Consider the following 18,265-nt stretch of genomic DNA (forward strand, 5'->3'; position numbering starts at 1 on the left):
AGAGGGAGAGATAGCGCGTGCTCCATTCATACTCGTGCCTTACAGACAAGAACACACAGCGAGACAGGGCAGGGCTTCTTCTTCTTCATCGTCGTCGATATCAGCATCAGCATCATCATCGCCATCTGGATCTTTTCAGCCCGTTCAATCGTCGCGTGTCGCGTGTGTTGATACTGTTCCTGGTGTCCGGCCTGACACTGTTGTGCCATTGCCTAGAGCGGTCGTGGTGCAGCTGCCAGCGCGTTCCTCCGCTCCGCTCCGCTGTGCTAAGCTTTGCTTTGCTGTGCGTGCTATACTGACCTTTTCCATTGTGCTCTGCGGTGCTTGTGCTGGTATTATTATCTACTGGTGTTGATACTTATCGACATCGGTTGTTCATATCGGTACTGTTCATTGTGTACACGTACTGATTGGTACCTTTCCACTGGTACGGAGTACTGAAGTTTGTCTTTTTGTCTGGTTTTGCCTGGGCATAAATACCAGCAAACCCACCAAACCCGAACAATAGCCTGCCACCTCTCACCTCTCACCTGCCCTGCCCCCCCATCCCAATCCATCCATCATCCATCCCGCCCCCCCACCGCCCACTCATCCACTCACCACCATCCACTCAATAATTCTCGTCTTGCCTTTTCATACATCCATATCAGTCAACAGCAACCATCAACATCAACAACAAAATTAACACAAACACCATGCGGACAAGATCAGAGTCCCGCAAAGAGGCCCCTCAGCCTACTAGTCGCGTCAAGCGACAGAAGAAGGACACCGTCATGAAAGCCTCCAAAGCACCTCGCAAAAGCAAGGCTGCTCCCGCCACCGCTGCCTCCAGAGTTGGAGCAGTTAACAACAAGAAGAAAGACAGCCAAAGGCAAGATCACGGGGCGCTCACCCTCGCCATTCACGAGAGCCAGATGCTCGCTGGCGTCCTTGGTCAGCTTTCATCCGCCTTTCATCCGCTCAACTCCATCGTCGAAAAACCAGAACCCTCTCTCGTGCTTGCACCTCCAGGCCTTCCAGCCTTGGGGCCCTACGGTAATGCGACAGGCCGCGTGCCCTCCATTGAAGATGCGATTGCGTCACTCCAGCTCGCATCTCATGGTATCGTCTCCTCTGCACATGCCCTTACTACGGCGGTTCAGCCCTTTGGTGGAGACCCATCTACCATTGCAAAAGCGCCGAGCACTGCAGCAGCGCCGCAGCGGAAGAGGAAGCAGTCGCAGACCACCTCCAAGAAGGCCTCTCTTCCAGACAAGTCGCAGCCCGCCGCCCCCACCACCCAGCGCGCACCACCACCACCTCCAAAATCGAAAGCTGCTCCCAGCACCCCAAAGCCAAAACCTGCCACTAAAAAGGCAGCATCGTCATCCGCCAAACCCAAAAAGACCTCTACAGTCTCTGAACATTTCGAACCCTTCTCTATGGAAATAACACCTCCAGGCCTCAATTTCACGCTCTCTCCCTCTAGGTTTGGTCTGATCCAAGAGCGCATTTGCTCTTCATTATGGGCCCTCGTCGTTCAAGCCATTCTCTGGAACCAGACCACTGCGAAAGCTGCACGGCCCGTTTTGTTCAAACTCTTAACATCTTATCCCACCCCGGAGTCCATGGCTGCAGCCACTGTGGAAGACGTCTGCGCCATAATCGGCACATTGGGTCTACAGAACAGGCGCTCCGAGGTGCTCATCAAACTTGCACAAGCGTGGCTTCAAGCACCGCCCGATGCATCTCGCCGCTACGCAGTAAAGAATTATCCCAAGACTGGAGAGAACCTGGAACTCGCAGATGGTGAATTATTGGGCGAAAGCGACTTGCGCCGCGGCTTCGAGATCTCGCACCTACCTGGAGTAGGGCCCTACGCGATTGACTCTTACCGCATATTCTACCGCGACACCTTGCGCGGTATTGAGACCTCGGGCGACGAGGTCGTCGAGCCCGAATGGAAGCGTGTCGTCCCTGCTGACAAGGACCTGAGAGCGTATCTGGAATGGAGATGGCGAGAGGAAGGTTGGAACTGGAACAAAGTAACAGGCGAAAAGAAGAAGATAATCGAGCCCGTGAGGAGGAGTAGTCGGAGGTCCATTGCCACTATGTCGTCTACTAGTTGAGCGTTTGGATGTTTCGTTCGTTGAAACGTCACGACTGGATGAAACTGCTCTCGCCGCTGGTCTACTATTATGCACCTAGTTTCAGTCGGTCGTCGGCAGCAGCATATGAACCTCCTAACGACACGTAAAACATGAGGGAAGAAACAACGGCGTCTCATGTTCGGGCAGAATCGGAGGGCTTCAAACAAAGCTATGACTATGTGGTGGATTTCAATGCGTTTATTCATACCTCATAACGAAGTCATCATTACTGCTATTGGGACGGTCCGGATTTCGGGCGGTATTTTACTGATCCGATCTGTCTCGCTGTGCGAGCAATCGTTGCGTCATCTTGGATTTCGATTTTGGGCGAAAACAACATCATCATTATTTTAAAACGATCTCACGGAATTTGCGATATGTTTTGGATTGACAACAGGATTTTCTCTCATAGATGGAAATTCGGATTTGGCGGGTCTTTCTACAGGAATAACGGTTGCGCCCACGCGCTTGAAGTTTGGTTTGGATATGCAGTCCTTAATTAATTTTTATGATCAATTCAGGAACCATTCTTTGAATTATTCTGTCTTTCGTTTTTTGTTTTTGGGTTGTTCGCTACCTGTTCTACGAAGCAATTGACGAGCTACGTTCTGAATGCCGCCCTCTGTTGAGACTATGAAACCTCACCACCACCGTTACGTCCATACAGATATTCCTCTTTGAGTCGAAATGGTGATATTATCCACACGCCCTATTACATCTTCCACCAACTGAAATGTTCTCTCCCTATCAATCGCTCCCCCCTCTAAACCCAAAAAGACAAAAGAAATCGCTGAATGAACGTCTACACCCATCTCTACACCAGTCAGAAAACTCCCGTCTAATCCAAAACAAAAATGCCTTCCCATCATAACAGTCATAAAGTCGTAACCCCCTGCTCTCATCCTTCACCTGCCATTACACCTCCCCTCCCCTCCCCATCCCCTAAAACCTTATTACGCGAAACCATGGGCCCTAGGCGTAACAGGCGGCGTCATCTCATCCCCCACCGCCCTCACCTCCTCCACAACCCTACGCTCCTTCTTCCCTCCCACCACTCCTCCCGCTGGCAGCGTCTCCGGCGTCGAAGCATATGACGGCGGCCTCGCGACCTGCGGCTCCGTCTGCGGTAACTCTTCGCCGGCAGCGCGGCTGCGTCGTCGGCGGACGAAGAACAGCGCGCCTATGGCGATGGCGACGAGCGCGAGACTGCCGACCACCGCGCCGGCTACCGTGGCTTTCTTGGTTCCGTGGGAGGCTGGTAGGGGTGTCGGTGACGTAACGGGGGTGGAGGAGGGCGAGGCGTTGGCGAAGTGGTTTGTTTCCTGGGGGTGGGATGGCGATGATGATCCTGTGTTTGCGGCCGCGGATGCGGTTTCGCTTGGGTTGGCGGACTCTGAGCTCTGGTCTGATGGTGATGAGGAGGATGAGGCGGAGGGTGATTGTGAGGGGGATGCTGTTGTGGGGGTTGCGCTTGTGACTGGGGCGCGAGAGGTCGTTAGTTGTGGGTTTCTTTCTGAGAAAAGAGGGAGAGAGTGGGATAGGTACCTGCGCCTTTTGTGGTCTGCTCGAAGAGAGTGTAGCCTGAGAATGGCTGCTCGTCGCACCAGAACCACTCGCGCTTCTCTGACGCGCTGAGCGATGGGTACAGGACGTGGCTGCCGCAGGTGTAGGTGTCGGATCCGCCATTGCCGCTGCGGGAGGTTTGCGTTAGTATGTTGTTGTTTATGAATGTGAATGTATTCATCGTGTGAGGGGGGCAGTGTTTATGATGACTATAAGAGGAGGGAGATAAGTACCAGAATGAAGATGTGCCAGGAGCAACGAGATATCCATTCGAGCATGCTGTGAACATGTCACATTTTGTGTCGGTGGGACATCTGCGGAAGTATGCGCCTGAGGTGCTGTATGTGGTGGCATCGGCGTCGTACTCCCATGGCGCGTCTGGTCAAATTAGTATATGATATATTGAATTGAAAGGGGAATGTTTACAGTTGTTGTTGGTGGAGTACCATGCCAGTGTTTTGTAGTTTTCCCGTGGTAGGATTGCGCGTGGTGTCACTTGAGGTGCGACGGGATCGACGTTGGAGTCAGGAGCGATGTTGTTAGCATTCACTGCTCCGAGCAGCAGTGCTGCATATATGATCGACGACATGTCGAATTAAAATTATGTCGAAGAGACTATTAAAGGAATTATGGTATTAAGACGGTACGAAAGAAAATGGCAGTCGAAGGGAAATGAGTGACACTAGGATCCTGGGGAGATTGACATTATATTCACTACCAAACAGAGAGAGAGAAAAGGTACAAGGTCTAGAGCCATCGTGCCATCGTGACATTCCATTGGCGAGGCGCATCGAGAACGTGGTTGTCTCTATTGATTCGTTAGCGTTGGACCCCTTTCAGCTCGCTCTGGCTCTACCGCAATACGCCGAGAAGGGGAATTTCGGTCCGACGCTGTTACCAGGAGGAACAATCGATGGAACAATACGATATTAGTAGTCCCCATCCTTCAGGATGCTAAGATTGAAGTCGCATCTCCCCATTGCGTTCTGATTTTGCCATGAGATTATCTGATTCACGGTGGGCCCAAGGTTGGATAAGACAAGATTCATGATAGATACGCGATGAGATCAAGCTCCACAAAGACACTGACGCGAGCAGCCACCAAGTGATGCAATCATGGTGAATTATTCCAGCGATGAGAAATGTCAATCTAGGGGACTCCGATTTGACGAAGCATCTCGTGGCTGGCTAGATGACGCCACGAAAACATACCTAACAGCTGTCAATGGGTTAGCCCTATTCGATGTGCAACTCTTTTAGGAACCACGAAGAGCCCAGATTGGGACTGGCTGCTGGAAAAAAATAAAATGTCTAGAACATGTCCAGAACCGAAGTCTGGCCAGGATGCAAGAGAATGGGTCGAGTGAATAAGCGCAGGATTGTCGTTGGCGATGAGATGAAGTTAGACTTGAATTATGGGGAGAGAAAAGAGATGGCACGTGGGTTGTGGGTGATCTAAGATAGGCGCGACCCTGACGCTAGCCTGTTCAGGTACGGTTTTAGCGCCGGCTACGACCTTCCTCTTCGTGCTTTCATTCTACTGTGTATCCTCATCTATTTGCGAGTAACCTCATGTTCCTACCTTCTCGCAATGCCCGAAACACTGCGAAAGAACATCGGAATTTCTCCGACATCTAATTCCCAAATCTTCAGAGTGCACACGCAACGGCCCGCGGTGGCTTAACCCAAAATTCTGAGACTGCGAAACCCCCCGTGGTCTGACTCTGGCCCATTTTTTGCGGATTCAGCCAATCAGCGTGAACCTGGTCGGAAACCTGAAGCGCACACCAAACACACAAAGTGCCGACAATGTCTGCTACCTCAAGTCTCACGCCATGTCCATACCTCCTCTTAAATATCGAATTTCCACTTCCGCGCAGGTCGCGTTCGTCACGGAGCCGGCTCTCGAATTTCTCTTCTCTTCGTCTGTTTGTTTGTTCGTCGTTCTTTTCGAGGTTTCCTCATCTCATTTCCATTTCTCCAAGTTCACCGACCATCATTCGCTTGTCCCGTCCAATCTGGAAATTTCGTCGTGATCAAAAAGTTCCATCATGCCTCCTCCAGCTAAGAAAACCGGTCGCGACAAAAGGACAACCCTTGCCATCATCGTAGCTTGCCTCGTTTGCGGTGTACCGGTCGCTGGAACCCAACTCAGCCTGGAAATCACGTTCTTCCCGGATGTGCCGCTCAAGGACTCAGAAGCCATCATCAATGGACCGCATATTGGAATGTTCGCCGCTGTAGCCCTGTCTCTGATTTGCAGCATCATTGTAGCTGCTGGTTCGACCATTCTCCGCCACGTCAGCCCAAACAATGGACCTGTCGGTATCACGACCCTCGCAGCCGGTGTATTCAACTTTGCAGCTCAGTTGATCATCTTGGCTCTGGCATATATCACGAATGGCTTGAACCCGGTCCGATATTCCATCAACGATTTCCGCTTCGTCAACGGCGTGTACGACACCAATGGCAAGCAGTTCACCCGGGAGACTTTTGCATGCACGATGGAGAAATTCCACTTGGACAGGGAGCCGTGGTCGCGGAATGCTTGCTCGGAATATGTGTGTTGCCCTTTATCATCCACAGAAATGCTTCCCTTACTATGGAACTGCAACAGACAGCTGACTCATAGATCAATAGCATTACTCCAGATACTGCACAATCCTACACGTCAACACTGCCTTCCTCCTTCTAGGCATCGCGTACTGGCCTGTCCGCAAGTTCCTCTTCGGTCGCAACAAGGAGGCTGCCGCCGTCAAGGCTTAATCCCCAGACCGTTCGCGGCATGCAGTACTGTTAGGTCAACGCTCTTGTGGAGCAGGTTCTCTACAGGTCATCGGAGCGTTTTTGACTGACGATGGGCGAAATCTCAAATCCGACGACTCATGGACATTTGGACAAACGACAGCTTGAGGGCATAGATATTTTATTGTACATTTGTAGAATCGTCTTAATATAAGTCTTGCATGTACATACACGTGGAAATCAAAACCTTCGCTTTCGTTGATCAAAATGGTTTTGTTCGGAAACACAACTCAGGAGTTGCTCTTGGGAGAAACACAGCTCAGGAGTTGCTCTTGGGAGAAACACAGCTCAGGAGTTGCTCTTGGGATACTACGCCCGGTACTTGAGAAGTGTGTCATGTAAGCCATTGTTTTGATACGCGCCGGACTCACGATGTGACGTTTAACAGCGCACACATTCGCTAAGTACTGTGCGGGATTGCCCTTTTGCGCTCAAGATCATCATGAGATTCTTGGCTATACCATTCGAGAGAAATGCAAATTCCGTCACTGGAATCTTCAAGCAGGACCGTGGAACAGGACTTCAGTAACTGAAGCGAGCGAAGGGGAACATATGTCAAGATGCGCAAATGCGTAATGAGCGAGTAGAATGTGGTACAACGACCGGTGTGCAGAGTTCCTCATTGTAGTGTTGTGGCATGCTGTTGCCTACTGAAGTACAACGCTGTGCTTCCAGGACCGCTGTGCCAAACTCAACATGTAGCTTGATTACAATTACCGCATCAATGTGATCATCTTCGAGATAGTCACAATCATGAACATGAAGAAGCTGATGGAATAAATTGTAAAACCAAGAGCGTGAAGGTCTTTGTCTTGGGGGTTTTGTCGACGAAGGCGCAAAGACCCGATTGAATCCTGAGGACGTATCAACCACATACCTCACCTTTACAATTCTCCACGGAACATCTCCAATGTGTTCTCCCTTGCAGAGCTCGAAATGCTTCTGCCTGTATCTACGACAAAATGATGAGTTCGAGAGACGTATTTAAAGACTCGTAGAAGTAGCATTTGTGCCTCAGCATCCACCATTAACCATCGCCCTCAAATTCAATTACACAATCAAAATCCACAAGCAACAATCAATACCATCTTTCGATCACCATCATGCCTAAGTCCAACCCAATGACCGGAGACGACGCTTCCCGCATTCAATCCCAACAGGTTTGTAAACTTTACTTACTGTACGAATGACAGTGACCATATGTCTAACAAAACGTCAGGCCAAAAGTGGAGGTGACATGAGCTCTGGAGGTTTCTCGGCGCGAGCACAGAGCGCGGCAGCAAGGAATGACAATGCGAATGCTGTTTCGGGAAGCTCTGGAGATTTCGCGGGGCGAGCACAGAACCTGGCAGCAGACAATGGGAATGCTAATTCGGGAACTGGACAGAAGTAGGCGGGGTTTATCGTAGCTGTTGCTGGATATGGGGAGAGGAGGAGAAGGGGAAGGGCTTGTACCCAAGTTGAACCATTCCGACCACGAACGTTCTTTACTCAACGAATAGAATTGCAAGTTCTTGATGACCTGTTGTTGACCTGCTTGTATCTGGGTGATTCAGGTTTACCATGCACGACGAGAACCCCGACAATGGAAAGCGATTGTCTTGCTTGCGCTGAAAAGTCCTATGCAAACATGAATTCAAGTCGACAATGATACTATTCTTGGACAATTGTGATATTCGAAGCTACACATGCAGCCGAAATCACATTGGTGTAGTCGCCCGGAAGGATCAACAGCCCGTTCTGTTGGTACTTGTATTGTTCAAAACGTGGGGACCCTAAGGAGACCCTAAGGGTCTAAATCCACGCCGGTGGTGTGAATGGGTTAGTGGCCGAAGGGTCGGCACGTTGCAATACGAGGTATGCTAAAAACGGCATTGCATAAAATAATTGTACAGTACACAGTAGACAAAACCGAGAAAAAGAGACGATCGCGAAATGCACCCAAACTGTCGGAATATCACTCCATCTACTCATCATATATACTGCGCCGCATCTACGATATGGCAACCGTGGCCTTGAAACCAGGCTGACTTTGTACGAGATTCCGAAGCCTGACGATAACTGGCAAAGGCTGTGCAGGATTCCTAGGTTTAGCGAGAGGGATCCGGATCAGATGACGTACGACCGAAATAACACCATGAAGTTGGGGCATGTGAAGAAGGCCAGTCAATGATGGTGAGATTTTGGATTTTTTAATCTTTTGTTCTATCTAGCTTGCTCGATCCAGAGCATCTCCTGATATCCGAACCCAAACATGACGATCTTTGCGCCATGGAACCGTTTGCCTCAAACACCTAATCCATAAGGATCTAGGCCAAGTAGAAAAAATATACATGAAGTCATGACTGTAAGCACGCTCAAAAAACATGATGTCAGTGGGGGTATCTACGAAAAAAAGTACTGCGAACCGATTTTTCAATTCCTCCACTGGGCACGCCTGCCGTTGATCAAGAGCGCCACCACTGCCTGGCTGATGCGGTCACAGTAGAGACCCTGTGGTCCCGCAAGTTCTGTGAAGAGGGACCACAGCTTAGGCGCATCGTCCTGCACTGCGGTTCCGATGTCCGCCGGCAGAGTGGTAAGTTGAGCGAGCATCAGGTCCTCGTCAGCTTTGCTCAATCCGTTTGCGCCCGCCGCCTGTAGTGCTGGGTGAATTTGATCCAGAGTGGTTCCAGCCGTGCGCTGCTCCACATTCTGGATGAGAGTTTGGATCTCTGTTTCGTACACCTTCTTTGCTTTGTCTGTTGTTGCGTCGCGGAATCCGCAGGCTTCCCATCGAGGCCAGGATGAGCTGCTGGAGTGCAACTTATCGATCAGGAGAGGCAAACGCCGGCTACGTGAAGCGCGTTGCGCCATGTCAGCTACACTTCCCGTCTCGAAAGTGCATCCGTAATATGTCGCCATGAGGGTGTCTAGGTCAGCGAATCCGGCTTCCCGACAGGCACTGAGGACCTTTGTGAAGCGCTTCGTGTTGTGCGCGATGCTCTCAGCCGAGTTGTAGTCAGTGCGACCTGAAGAAGCTCTGCGGGGAGGAGATGGACTGCCGGGTTTTGCTGGTGTGCGTGTGCCATCTGAAGTTGCGATGAATGAATTCGGTGCCAACATTATAGATGGGTCGGTACTACTCCTCATGCGTTTCATAGGGCGCTTGGTGACTTTGAAAGCCCTCGAGGAAGGTAAGAGTGATGGCGATTCGTTGTGCGCTGATGGATTGGTTGCCTGTAAGTGTGGATCGAGATTGATGGAAGTTGCTCCAAGATCCTCATTCTTTGCGGTGGAAGGTGTTGGGCTCGCGAGTTGACGATTGAATGCAGACATCTCGTATGCTGGATCACTCATAGGACCCAAAGGCATTTGATATTGATTGTCATCGAGATGAGCTGGGCATGGCCCAGTGACGGTACTGCATGTGCAGCAGTTTGGGAAGGGATAAGCAAAGAAGTGAGTGTCCATTGGTGGAGTATGCATCAGTGAGGGTGTACCCTGCATCTGGCTGAATGCGGGATCCAGAGCGCTGCTGAAGGAACCCCATACTGGAGTTGGATGTATTGACATATCCTCGGGTACCATAGGTTCCACGGTCAACACCGGATCGCTGGGCGTGGGATCTCTCCAGTCGTGTCCTGATTCTGGCAATGCGTCTTGACTGTCGTATGAGTCGCTATCAAAAGCACCCGACTGCTCCTTCAGTCTGCGGCCTTGAAGGTATTAGATATCGGTGCCGCATTGGTGGTAAGGTTTGTACAGTGCGACTTACGATGCTTGCGCTGTGCAATGCGATTTTGTATCTTTCTTCGCTCTTTCGCCCGAGGACTTTGCGACCTTTGATATTTCTTCTTTGGGGGGATACTTTGGTCCTTTGTAATGTCGCGCGACATGAGTGAAATTGATGTTTGTTATAATGTTTATCGCAATGTATGAGGCGGCTCTTTGATAAAATGCTGGGACGAATGAGGCTGACGTTGATTTGAAGAAATAATGGGAAGTATGGGCGTAATTTGTATTCCTACTGTGGCTGTACTTTGGGAGGTATCTATGCATTCAGATTTATCTCACCATCCGCCTCAACCTGGTGGTGACTTGAATCCTTTGGAGGCAGGTCGAACTAGGGCGTTCGAAGGATCGAGCGACCCTGTGGGTGTTTGAAATCGTCCGGAGTTTGCCTCGAAGTGGGAGTAACTCTTAGTGATCCTAGAAAGCGAACCCCGGTCGGTTGATAGATGGCGTACTGTTGAACGGCCGATCCTCTGCCTGCGGATCCTGCAGGGACCTTACACTTTCTCTACGTTCAGACTAGATTGCAGTCTCTCTGGGCCTCAGACGGAGACAAGACAAGAACCGAGTACAGGGTCTCACCCTCAGAATCGATGCCGGTTCCGAGCAAGCACCCGCAAAATACTGTACACATTGAAGCCAAGGGAGGCTGGCTCACACTCTCCTTGCCGGTAACGGTATCGCGCTCTTGAGACTCTATTTACATACATTGTTATCTGTTATCTTGAGGCATTCATGAGAAGATGCATGAATCGATACTGATCTTTGTTCATCTGTAGGCGGTGGTGTGCGCATGCAAGTGGGAGGAACCTCTCGAATGGCTGGCTATTGTTATCTGTGTCACGGTATAATCATCGCCGTTCCGTCGCAATACAGCTGCAAGATTGTATCCTTGAAACCATCTCCATCGCCCTCTCTACACAACGTGTGTCGTGGGATTAGTTGGCCCCCAGGTGTTGTGAGCGGCCGAAGCCGCCCTCTAGATCCTTCGCTTCTATAGACCCAACAGTAGCGGCATCCATACCAACACAACTACGAGGGGTCTACGGCGAAATACAAGGGACCTGCAGCGTGTAGCGGCCGAGGACCAAGGATTGGAACCTGCATGAACTGGTTGCTGCGAACCCAGAATAGATCAATATGTTAGGCCCGCAACCTATGTGTATTCACATATTCCATTTCCTGTGGATATTGTGGATATAACTCGTGTCCACCTCCTTCGCTTTTTGTTTGGTGAAGCGAGCGAGACACCGAGCGACGCCGAGCAGAGCGTGAATGATTATCTTAGAAGAGAAATAATGGAGAAGGTGGAGGTTTTGGGTGGTGACCAAGAATGCGGTAATTGCTCGTCGCAACTTGCTTACAGTCTTACTCCAGTGATTTTCCCATTCGCTCGTGTACGAGGAGGGCGTAGACCACGAGTTCCCCCCGCACAGCCTCACTTGCAGGTTGCTCCAGGAAAAATCCGATAGGTTACCTTGCGAAGCAAATGGTTTCATCAATCCGGCACTAGTCGTGAAGGGGAAGATGCAGTGGTCCGCCAGAAGGGTAAGGCCACGGCCATTGTCCTGGGTCAGGTCCAATGCACATCTGGCCATTCTTCTCTACTGTGTAATACTCCAACATCTTCTGCGAAATTAGGCCACCAATCTATCGGCCGGATCAGGTGTAGAGCGTCGGTCTCATGATATTGAATGATGTAGCTAGCTCTTTGCGATCTTCAAACTATATTCTCAAGTAACTGGTGCTTTGCCATAAATCTATCTTGGGCTTTTGCCTCGGGCACAAGATTCTCTCCACCGTATAGTGGGCCCAGGTGAAAGTCTTTGTATTGGATGTCGTAAGCACTTGACCAATGGAAGCACATGGTGTTTTTAAATTAAGCGAATAGAAAACTGCCTTGCAAATTCGCGATGTCTTCATGCTCAGGTACGAAGGTAACGTGGGAGTAGTATCGCATGAAACTGGAGAAATTCCGTGACGCCTTTGTTTCGTCGAAACGAAGCATACGACCTTTCTATTGGCCTAACCAACACCATCGCTCGCAATCAAAATTTCCGCAATGGGATTCCTCAGGCAGGCCTTCCTACAGGACAGGGTTGCTCCCGTACGTAGCTGCCGTACGTCCGTACTTCAGCACCCTCCCCCTCGCTTATGTCTTGGATTACAATGGCCTTCCTCAGTGGCTGGGCAAATCTGGACTCCGGTAAGAAATTCCGCATCAAGCAAATCTTGATGAGCAAATGTTATTGCCATGAATGGTATAACCCCATTCCAAGATCCTGACTACTGGACCTTCATTCCAACACTGTCTTGTGGTATAGCCTCCGACGGGCCAGATATCTTCGAATGCACTATTCGAAATTGCTTACATCCTCGGCTAGTTTAGGCATAAGGAAGTGATCAGCAAGACTTTCATGCTGTTATGAATTGCCCTATCACTAGTATGTTCACTGAACGCCCTTCGGATGGCAAACGTTCAGTTCTAGATGAGCCTTCGTGGGAAAATCTCTATTACGCCCAACGCCTGGCCCCGCCTTCTCGAAGGCCGCGGTTTCGAGTTCATCGCTGCCTATCGCCCGCGGCTCTACACTACGATTGAAGAGTTTTACTTCGATTCAAAGGAAAATTTTTGGAACGGCCCAATTCGCCTCGTCAACATGCGATTGAAGGCAAGGCATTTTCATTAACAGACATTGGCGTGAATTGTTTGCATAATGGCACTGCCATCCATATTCACCGATCCCGTATAAAGCAACTCGGTTCCGCATTTGGAGGCCAAAGAAAACATTAATGGCTGGCGAACAACCCAAATTTGCGGCCAAAAATACACGTGATATAGCTAGGTGACCAATAATCTTATGAGAACTGGGTGAGATTGTAAGCTCGGCTTCCATTGTTGGCATTCTGTATGTTGGTATTGATGTGGCTGCAGTAGCGTCAGCTTTCCTCGACCAATTCGTCCTGCCTTGTCTTACCTCTCTCCATTTAAGTCATCTATGGCACCCTTTTGTAACGTTAGCACCTCTGTGTACCTGGAGGAGGATACGTCCGATATCTGACGGCTTTCGCTTCATGTGAGCCTCCGAGTCGAAATCCGCATCCGCCGTTTCAATATGACTCCACATGTTGCGAACTCAGCTGGGATACTCCGACCATACCCCATCGCAAGGTTCCGCCCAAATCTTCTCTTCGGATAGCTCAGGCCGGTATGATCGAATACTCTGAATTCTGGAACCATCTAAACGCCCCTCAGCTTGATTCACGAGCAGTCTGAGTCTTTCTATCCGGGTCGTCAACTACTTGGAAACATCGTAGCATTATGGTGACTTCCAAAAGTCGCCGAACATTATCTATTCATCTACATATATCTATCTAATTCTTTCGAGTATAACTCAACCGTAGCTCTTCGCTGGACCGTACCTTTCGGCGTCACGACGAACGGCTTTTCAGGACGTGCAACCAGAATTCGGTCTCGAGTCACCCTTGCTACTAAAGGGCATTGCTCATTCATCTCTTCAATGATCGGCCATATAGAATCGACACTCGTCCCGTCAGCGAGCTTAATGAGCAGGATTGAGCTCCTCTTTCCTGTACCCATAACGAGAGCATTCTCGATTTTCTCGTGGTGGGACAGGAAGTTCTCAACACCAAGCGGATGAAACTTTTCGCCCGATAGAAACACCAACATATCATCCGCTCGACCATAGTATCTCCAGAGATCCGGTTTCTTTGGATGAGGCACGAACATATCTCCAGTGGCATAAGCGTCTGAATGTGGGTAGATCTTAAAGATTGGCTGTTCGTGGCCTTCGGTCCTTCTCTTTATGACTGCCTCATGTATGCTTGCCTCACGATGTTCCATAACCATGTTCATCGCTGGATGAAATTGCGCATAGTGCCAATCGGCAGGATCCCAGGTTTTGCTTCGTATGGTTGGCCAATTTCCCATCTCCGTAGCACCAAGGCCAACCATGAGCAAAACTTTGGAGTTAACAGCGTCGCCTGCGGTGTCGGTAATGTCGCCGCCGGCCCATGAGATACGCTTAACGTGTTGCGAGATTTTATCAAGTAGAGACGAATCATTGTACAGTTCCGTGACGTGAAGTGGTCCAAAGAAAACCAAATCAGTCTGGGTAGCCTGTAAGGTCTCTAGTGCCACAGCCGCACCGGGTGGTCGCTCACTCGGGGGATATATCGCCACAGTACCACCGAAGACAGGATAAAGCAGACACGTGAAAATGTGGCCAGCCTACCGATGGAAGGTTAGACGTCGTGCGCAAAAATCGTCCTCGTCGAGATATACTTACATGGAAACGGGGATACATGCTCAGCGCTCGGAAATGCGGCAAAGCATTCAACATGGTTTCGTAACCTTCTGGCGCGTCAAGAGAGATCTCAGTTCCGAAGCTCAGAGCCCAGTCATGAGTCCAGGTAATTGGCTTCGGGAAGCCAGTGGACCCCGACGTGTGTAGAACCACGAAAGGCTCGGCGCGTGCTTGTTCGAAACTTTTCTCAAATGCATACGTCGAATGTTCAACATCCAATAGGTCGCTCAACTCCGGGATTTGGTAGTGGCTCAGTTGAGATGCCTCTATTATAGCAGCGCCAGTGGGAGGAATGCAAACCGGAGTTAAGAGTGCTTTTCCTGCGGCCTTTTCGATGAGCGCCAGGATGCCCTGGATTGCGAATTGAGAGGATGGAAACAGCATCTAGTCATGGTAAGCCTTGTCATTTGACTATTGGAGAGTACAACCTCACTTTGTAGCCCGCCTTAACAGCTGCGAGTAACATGAGAATGTATCTCAGATCATGCGGTCCAAGGTAAACAAGCGTCTCGAAGTTCAATCCCCTGCCCAATGTTCTCTCGATCCATAGTGCCAGTCCATTGATGGCATTGGCTAAATCTTTGTAAGTGATCTTGCGAAACCCCGCTTGGCATGAATGGGCATCATTCGGGATCTCTGCATAAAGCACATCGGGATGAGTTCGAGCTATATCGTCGATGATTCGAGGGATCAGCTTTTCACTGCTGTATGCACTACTGTATTTTGACATGTTTACGGGGCAGAAAGTTGATGAAGAACACAATGCCACAACTTGGTGACTTGAGTGATGATGCTGTGTAACTAGATGTGGGGTATCGGGATTCCAGACAGGCGTCTGGAGAACTTGTGGGTCGTCATGTTGTAGAACCAGTTTCGAATGTGTAGCCCCTGCAATTGGTTGTTAGTATGATGCTGCAATTGGCTGTAAGCCCTGTCTGGCCCATCCCCGGAACCCCATCCCAATTATTCACTTTAATCATGTGCTCATAGGTCTTGTAAAATCGCACCTTGTCATTATTCTTTTGCAAAGAAAATGATCGATTATCGCCCGCGCTACAAATATTGGATAGCGCAGATAATCTGGGGGCTTCATTGTATGGACTGCGTAGCCGAAATAATCGAAAACCGGGCTCGCAACTGGACCGAACCCGTTCCATGTTAGGCGAACATCTATTGTGGGCACAACAAATGTCTATCGAGAAACGACCCTGAATACGAAAAGCGTGGCTCTGGACACAATACGTTCAAATTACCATTGTTCCATGTATCATGATGCCTTGTTAGTAAGGCCTACTCGGACATCCCTGAAGCCTCGCTCGATAGTAATGTTTAGCAGACGTGTTTCATCAAGAACTTCGACCTTTGAGACAAAAGATACAGTAATTCATATTCAATATCTCGTTCTACGCTATCTAAATCCTAATTCAGATGGCCGGCAATGAATTGTAATCGGGCGGGATCTCGAATGACGAGAGGTATGGGGGTGGAGCAATCGATGAATCGTGCTCTAAACCAGGGGCAACGGTCGTCTTAATCAATGGGCAAACCAGCGTATGTGCAACCCGTGCACGTTTACGGTCAACCAGATTCCCTGTTTGATTGTCCAAGCAATCTTCTCCGAAATATAGGCGTACATGTAGTTTATAGTCCAGATGAAATGTGAAGTTGCTATTGCTTGCTGTCTCGTTTGTTGCATTGGATTCTGATGATTGGACAGTGTTCGAGATGTAACCCCCATTGACGGACAACGCGATGTTGTTCATCAATCCTATAGCTTGTGTAGAAACAATCTCAAATGACTCTTCGCTTTGATCGTAACTCGGGTCTATGGGGGCGCTTTGGTACGGGGTGTCGCATGGGTATTTTGGCTTTATTTTTCGTTTGCCCTGATCAAGCTCACGCGTGCATTCTGACCTGCATGAATTGGACACAGGAATACGACCTGCATCGTCCAAGGGGCCGGACAGAACCGTCATCACTTCTTCAATTCGCCATTTGATCTCTCTTAACACTCTCCATTTCGCTTCCGAGGGGCGTGGCGAAGGCATTCGTAAACCACCTAGCAGAAGCTTTATCGGTACTTTAAAGGTTGGGTCCACCTGCGGCTTGCCAAAGACAACTCTGACACTAAGCGATGACTCCGGAAATGTCAGTATTCCGGTGGGTTGCAAATACATCGGCGTATTCTCTCTCCGCCGAACTTGTAGCTGTTGACCCACCCACTGACAGGGTCCATCAAGGGCTGTGGATATAGCAACCACGGCATATTGAACATCAACAGACGGATGTTCTACTGATATTGGACTATTTGGAGGAAATTGGAGCTCGAAGTTCCATTTGGCTGTCCGTGCTGTGTCTGGAAATTGGGAGCGAGTCAACGTGGTAGAGCACTCGCCCAGCTTTTCTGCAGCATCGAGCCACGACCAGCCGGATTGCTTCTCGATACAAAACGAATCGCATGTGCTTCGTGAAATTAATCCATTCATTCGTTTTGTGGCCTTTCTGACGTGGCCAACCCTGATGAGAAGAACCTGAAAGCTGAAGTTCGTCGGCCAGTTGGGGCAGGAGAAATTCCGCTCAACCTGGCCAAAAATTCGAGGTGCGTGTGAATTGCCGTCATGATCGACCGTGATATCAATGTATGTGGGAACTGTCAACAGAATCTCATCTCTAACCATAACGAAATTTCTGGGATGTTTCAAAGTGAAGAATCATTGACGTGCAGACTTGGGGAAGATACTAAGATCAGCCGTCGGGTCCACGATAATTAAGTAGATCCTCAGAGATTACCAAGCATGCCATCATGCTGTTTGTTACTGAAGGTCAGGAATGATGCATCTAATATTGCAATGGTGTATGCGGCCTCCATTGTCAACCATAGGGGTCTATGCAATGTATGCAATTCACATGCCTAAATAGGCAGCCAAGACACTAGCGCTACCCACTCTATTGCTCTCCACTCCCATCACTTCCAAGAATTGACGCTTTTTCATGATGGACTTGTCGTCCCCAATGGATCTTTGAATGACATGGCCAATTAGTACCAAGGAAGAATGGATAAAACTCATAGCCATCGCCGAAGATCCAAGTCTGATGTTGAAAAGTCGCCAAATCACATGTTGAGAGAGCATTGTTCTCATGACAGCGATGCCACTTCCTGATGAATGCGTTTATGCACCACTTAGACATGATCAAATTGTCTCATACTACTTGTGTTTTCTCTTGGATCTGGGTGCTGTAGGCACTGAGGAGTTGAAAGAGTAGCAACGCCAATCTTAAGACAAAGCGGAACACAAAGCCTGAATTCATGGTTTTTAAAATGATGATGAAATAGCATTAGCGAGGTCAAAATTTGCACGGCTACCAATTTCAATGTATGGTAAATGATCCAGTAAAGATGTAAATCAAGAACCCTAGGTATAACATGCCCACATTCTGCTCAATCTGCTCGAAGCAAGTAGTCTTCGACCAAACTTTTGGGCGAAGGATCGCCACAAGAATATTATTTCACCATAGAGATGGGATGATGCTCATATGAAAACTTTATAACACTCTATAATACCCCAGATTCAAGCCTTTGTAGCTCGTATTACCTTCGTGGGGGAACAGTTCGTGTTGCGCTTGTGACGGATGAATCTTTCACTCATCGACTAGGGACATGCTATG

At 49.3% G+C, this 18,265-nt stretch overlaps 7 protein-coding genes across 7 annotated transcripts; 3 read left to right on the forward strand and 4 right to left on the reverse strand.

The window, feature by feature from the left end:
• Window positions 1-502: 502 nt before the first annotated feature.
• On the forward strand, window positions 503-2,445 carry BU24DRAFT_114295 (DNA glycosylase). Its single transcript, XM_033520823.1, has one exon. The coding sequence runs from the start codon at window positions 696-698 to the stop codon at window positions 2,106-2,108; it is 1,413 nt and encodes a 470-aa protein (XP_033387486.1). The 5' UTR covers window positions 503-695; the 3' UTR covers window positions 2,109-2,445.
• Window positions 2,446-3,082: 637 nt separating this feature from the next.
• Window positions 3,083-4,353, reverse strand: BU24DRAFT_489174 (uncharacterized protein; the record flags this gene model as incomplete). The annotated part of the gene is made up of 4 exons (XM_033533614.1): window positions 4,119-4,353; window positions 3,926-4,070; window positions 3,675-3,820; window positions 3,083-3,606 (listed from the first exon to the last, which is right to left on the reverse strand). Exons 1-4 carry the CDS (start codon window positions 4,279-4,281, stop codon window positions 3,083-3,085), a joined length of 978 nt encoding a protein of 325 aa, XP_033387487.1. The 5' UTR covers window positions 4,282-4,353.
• A 1,390-nt stretch (window positions 4,354-5,743) lies between these two features.
• On the forward strand, window positions 5,744-6,458 carry BU24DRAFT_405857 (uncharacterized protein; the record flags this gene model as incomplete). Its single annotated transcript, XM_033525730.1, has 2 exons — window positions 5,744-6,253; window positions 6,333-6,458. 2 exons carry the CDS (start codon window positions 5,744-5,746, stop codon window positions 6,456-6,458), a joined length of 636 nt encoding a protein of 211 aa, XP_033387488.1.
• Window positions 6,459-7,565: 1,107 nt separating this feature from the next.
• BU24DRAFT_418759 (uncharacterized protein) lies at window positions 7,566-7,964 on the forward strand. Its single transcript, XM_033527047.1, has 2 exons — window positions 7,566-7,657; window positions 7,717-7,964. The coding sequence occupies exons 1-2, from the start codon at window positions 7,601-7,603 to the stop codon at window positions 7,888-7,890; spliced, it is 231 nt and encodes a 76-aa protein (XP_033387489.1). The 5' UTR covers window positions 7,566-7,600; the 3' UTR covers window positions 7,891-7,964.
• Window positions 7,965-8,699: 735 nt separating this feature from the next.
• Window positions 8,700-10,675, reverse strand: BU24DRAFT_418760 (uncharacterized protein). The gene is made up of 2 exons (XM_033527048.1): window positions 10,255-10,675; window positions 8,700-10,195 (listed from the first exon to the last, which is right to left on the reverse strand). Exons 1-2 carry the CDS (start codon window positions 10,373-10,375, stop codon window positions 8,913-8,915), a joined length of 1,404 nt encoding a protein of 467 aa, XP_033387490.1. The 5' UTR covers window positions 10,376-10,675; the 3' UTR covers window positions 8,700-8,912.
• A 2,957-nt stretch (window positions 10,676-13,632) lies between these two features.
• Window positions 13,633-15,419, reverse strand: BU24DRAFT_364567 (acetyl-CoA synthetase-like protein; the record flags this gene model as incomplete). The annotated part of the gene is made up of 3 exons (XM_033524250.1): window positions 15,033-15,419; window positions 14,582-14,983; window positions 13,633-14,523 (listed from the first exon to the last, which is right to left on the reverse strand). The coding sequence occupies exons 1-3, from the start codon at window positions 15,327-15,329 to the stop codon at window positions 13,633-13,635; spliced, it is 1,590 nt and encodes a 529-aa protein (XP_033387491.1). The 5' UTR covers window positions 15,330-15,419.
• Window positions 15,420-16,023: 604 nt separating this feature from the next.
• On the reverse strand, window positions 16,024-17,331 carry BU24DRAFT_476199 (uncharacterized protein; the record flags this gene model as incomplete). The annotated part of the gene is made up of 1 exon (XM_033532920.1): window positions 16,024-17,331. The coding sequence occupies exon 1, from the start codon at window positions 17,275-17,277 to the stop codon at window positions 16,024-16,026; it is 1,254 nt and encodes a 417-aa protein (XP_033387492.1). The 5' UTR covers window positions 17,278-17,331.
• Between the last annotated feature and the right edge of the window lie 934 nt (window positions 17,332-18,265).

The sequence above is a fragment of the Aaosphaeria arxii genome (genome assembly GCF_010015735.1).
Source record: "Aaosphaeria arxii CBS 175.79 unplaced genomic scaffold BU24scaffold_2, whole genome shotgun sequence".
Classification (NCBI taxonomy): domain Eukaryota; kingdom Fungi; phylum Ascomycota; class Dothideomycetes; order Pleosporales; genus Aaosphaeria; species Aaosphaeria arxii.

Excerpts from the sequence above, each read along its gene's own strand:
- BU24DRAFT_114295 (XM_033520823.1), top strand. The coding sequence starts at position 696 with ATGCGGACAAGATCAGAGTCCCGCAAAGAGGCCCCTCAGCCTACTAGT.
- BU24DRAFT_418759 (XM_033527047.1), top strand. The coding sequence starts at position 7,601 with ATGCCTAAGTCCAACCCAATGACCGGAGACGACGCTTCCCGCATTCAA. Across the intron at positions 7,658-7,716 it reads CCCGCATTCAATCCCAACAG|GCCAAAAGTGGAGGTGACAT; the intron begins GTTTGTAAACTT and ends ACAAAACGTCAG.
- BU24DRAFT_418760 (XM_033527048.1), bottom strand. The coding sequence starts at position 10,375 with ATGTCGCGCGACATTACAAAGGACCAAAGTATCCCCCCAAAGAAGAAA. Across the intron at positions 10,196-10,254 it reads CATTGCACAGCGCAAGCATC|GCCGCAGACTGAAGGAGCAG; the intron begins GTAAGTCGCACT and ends AATACCTTCAAG.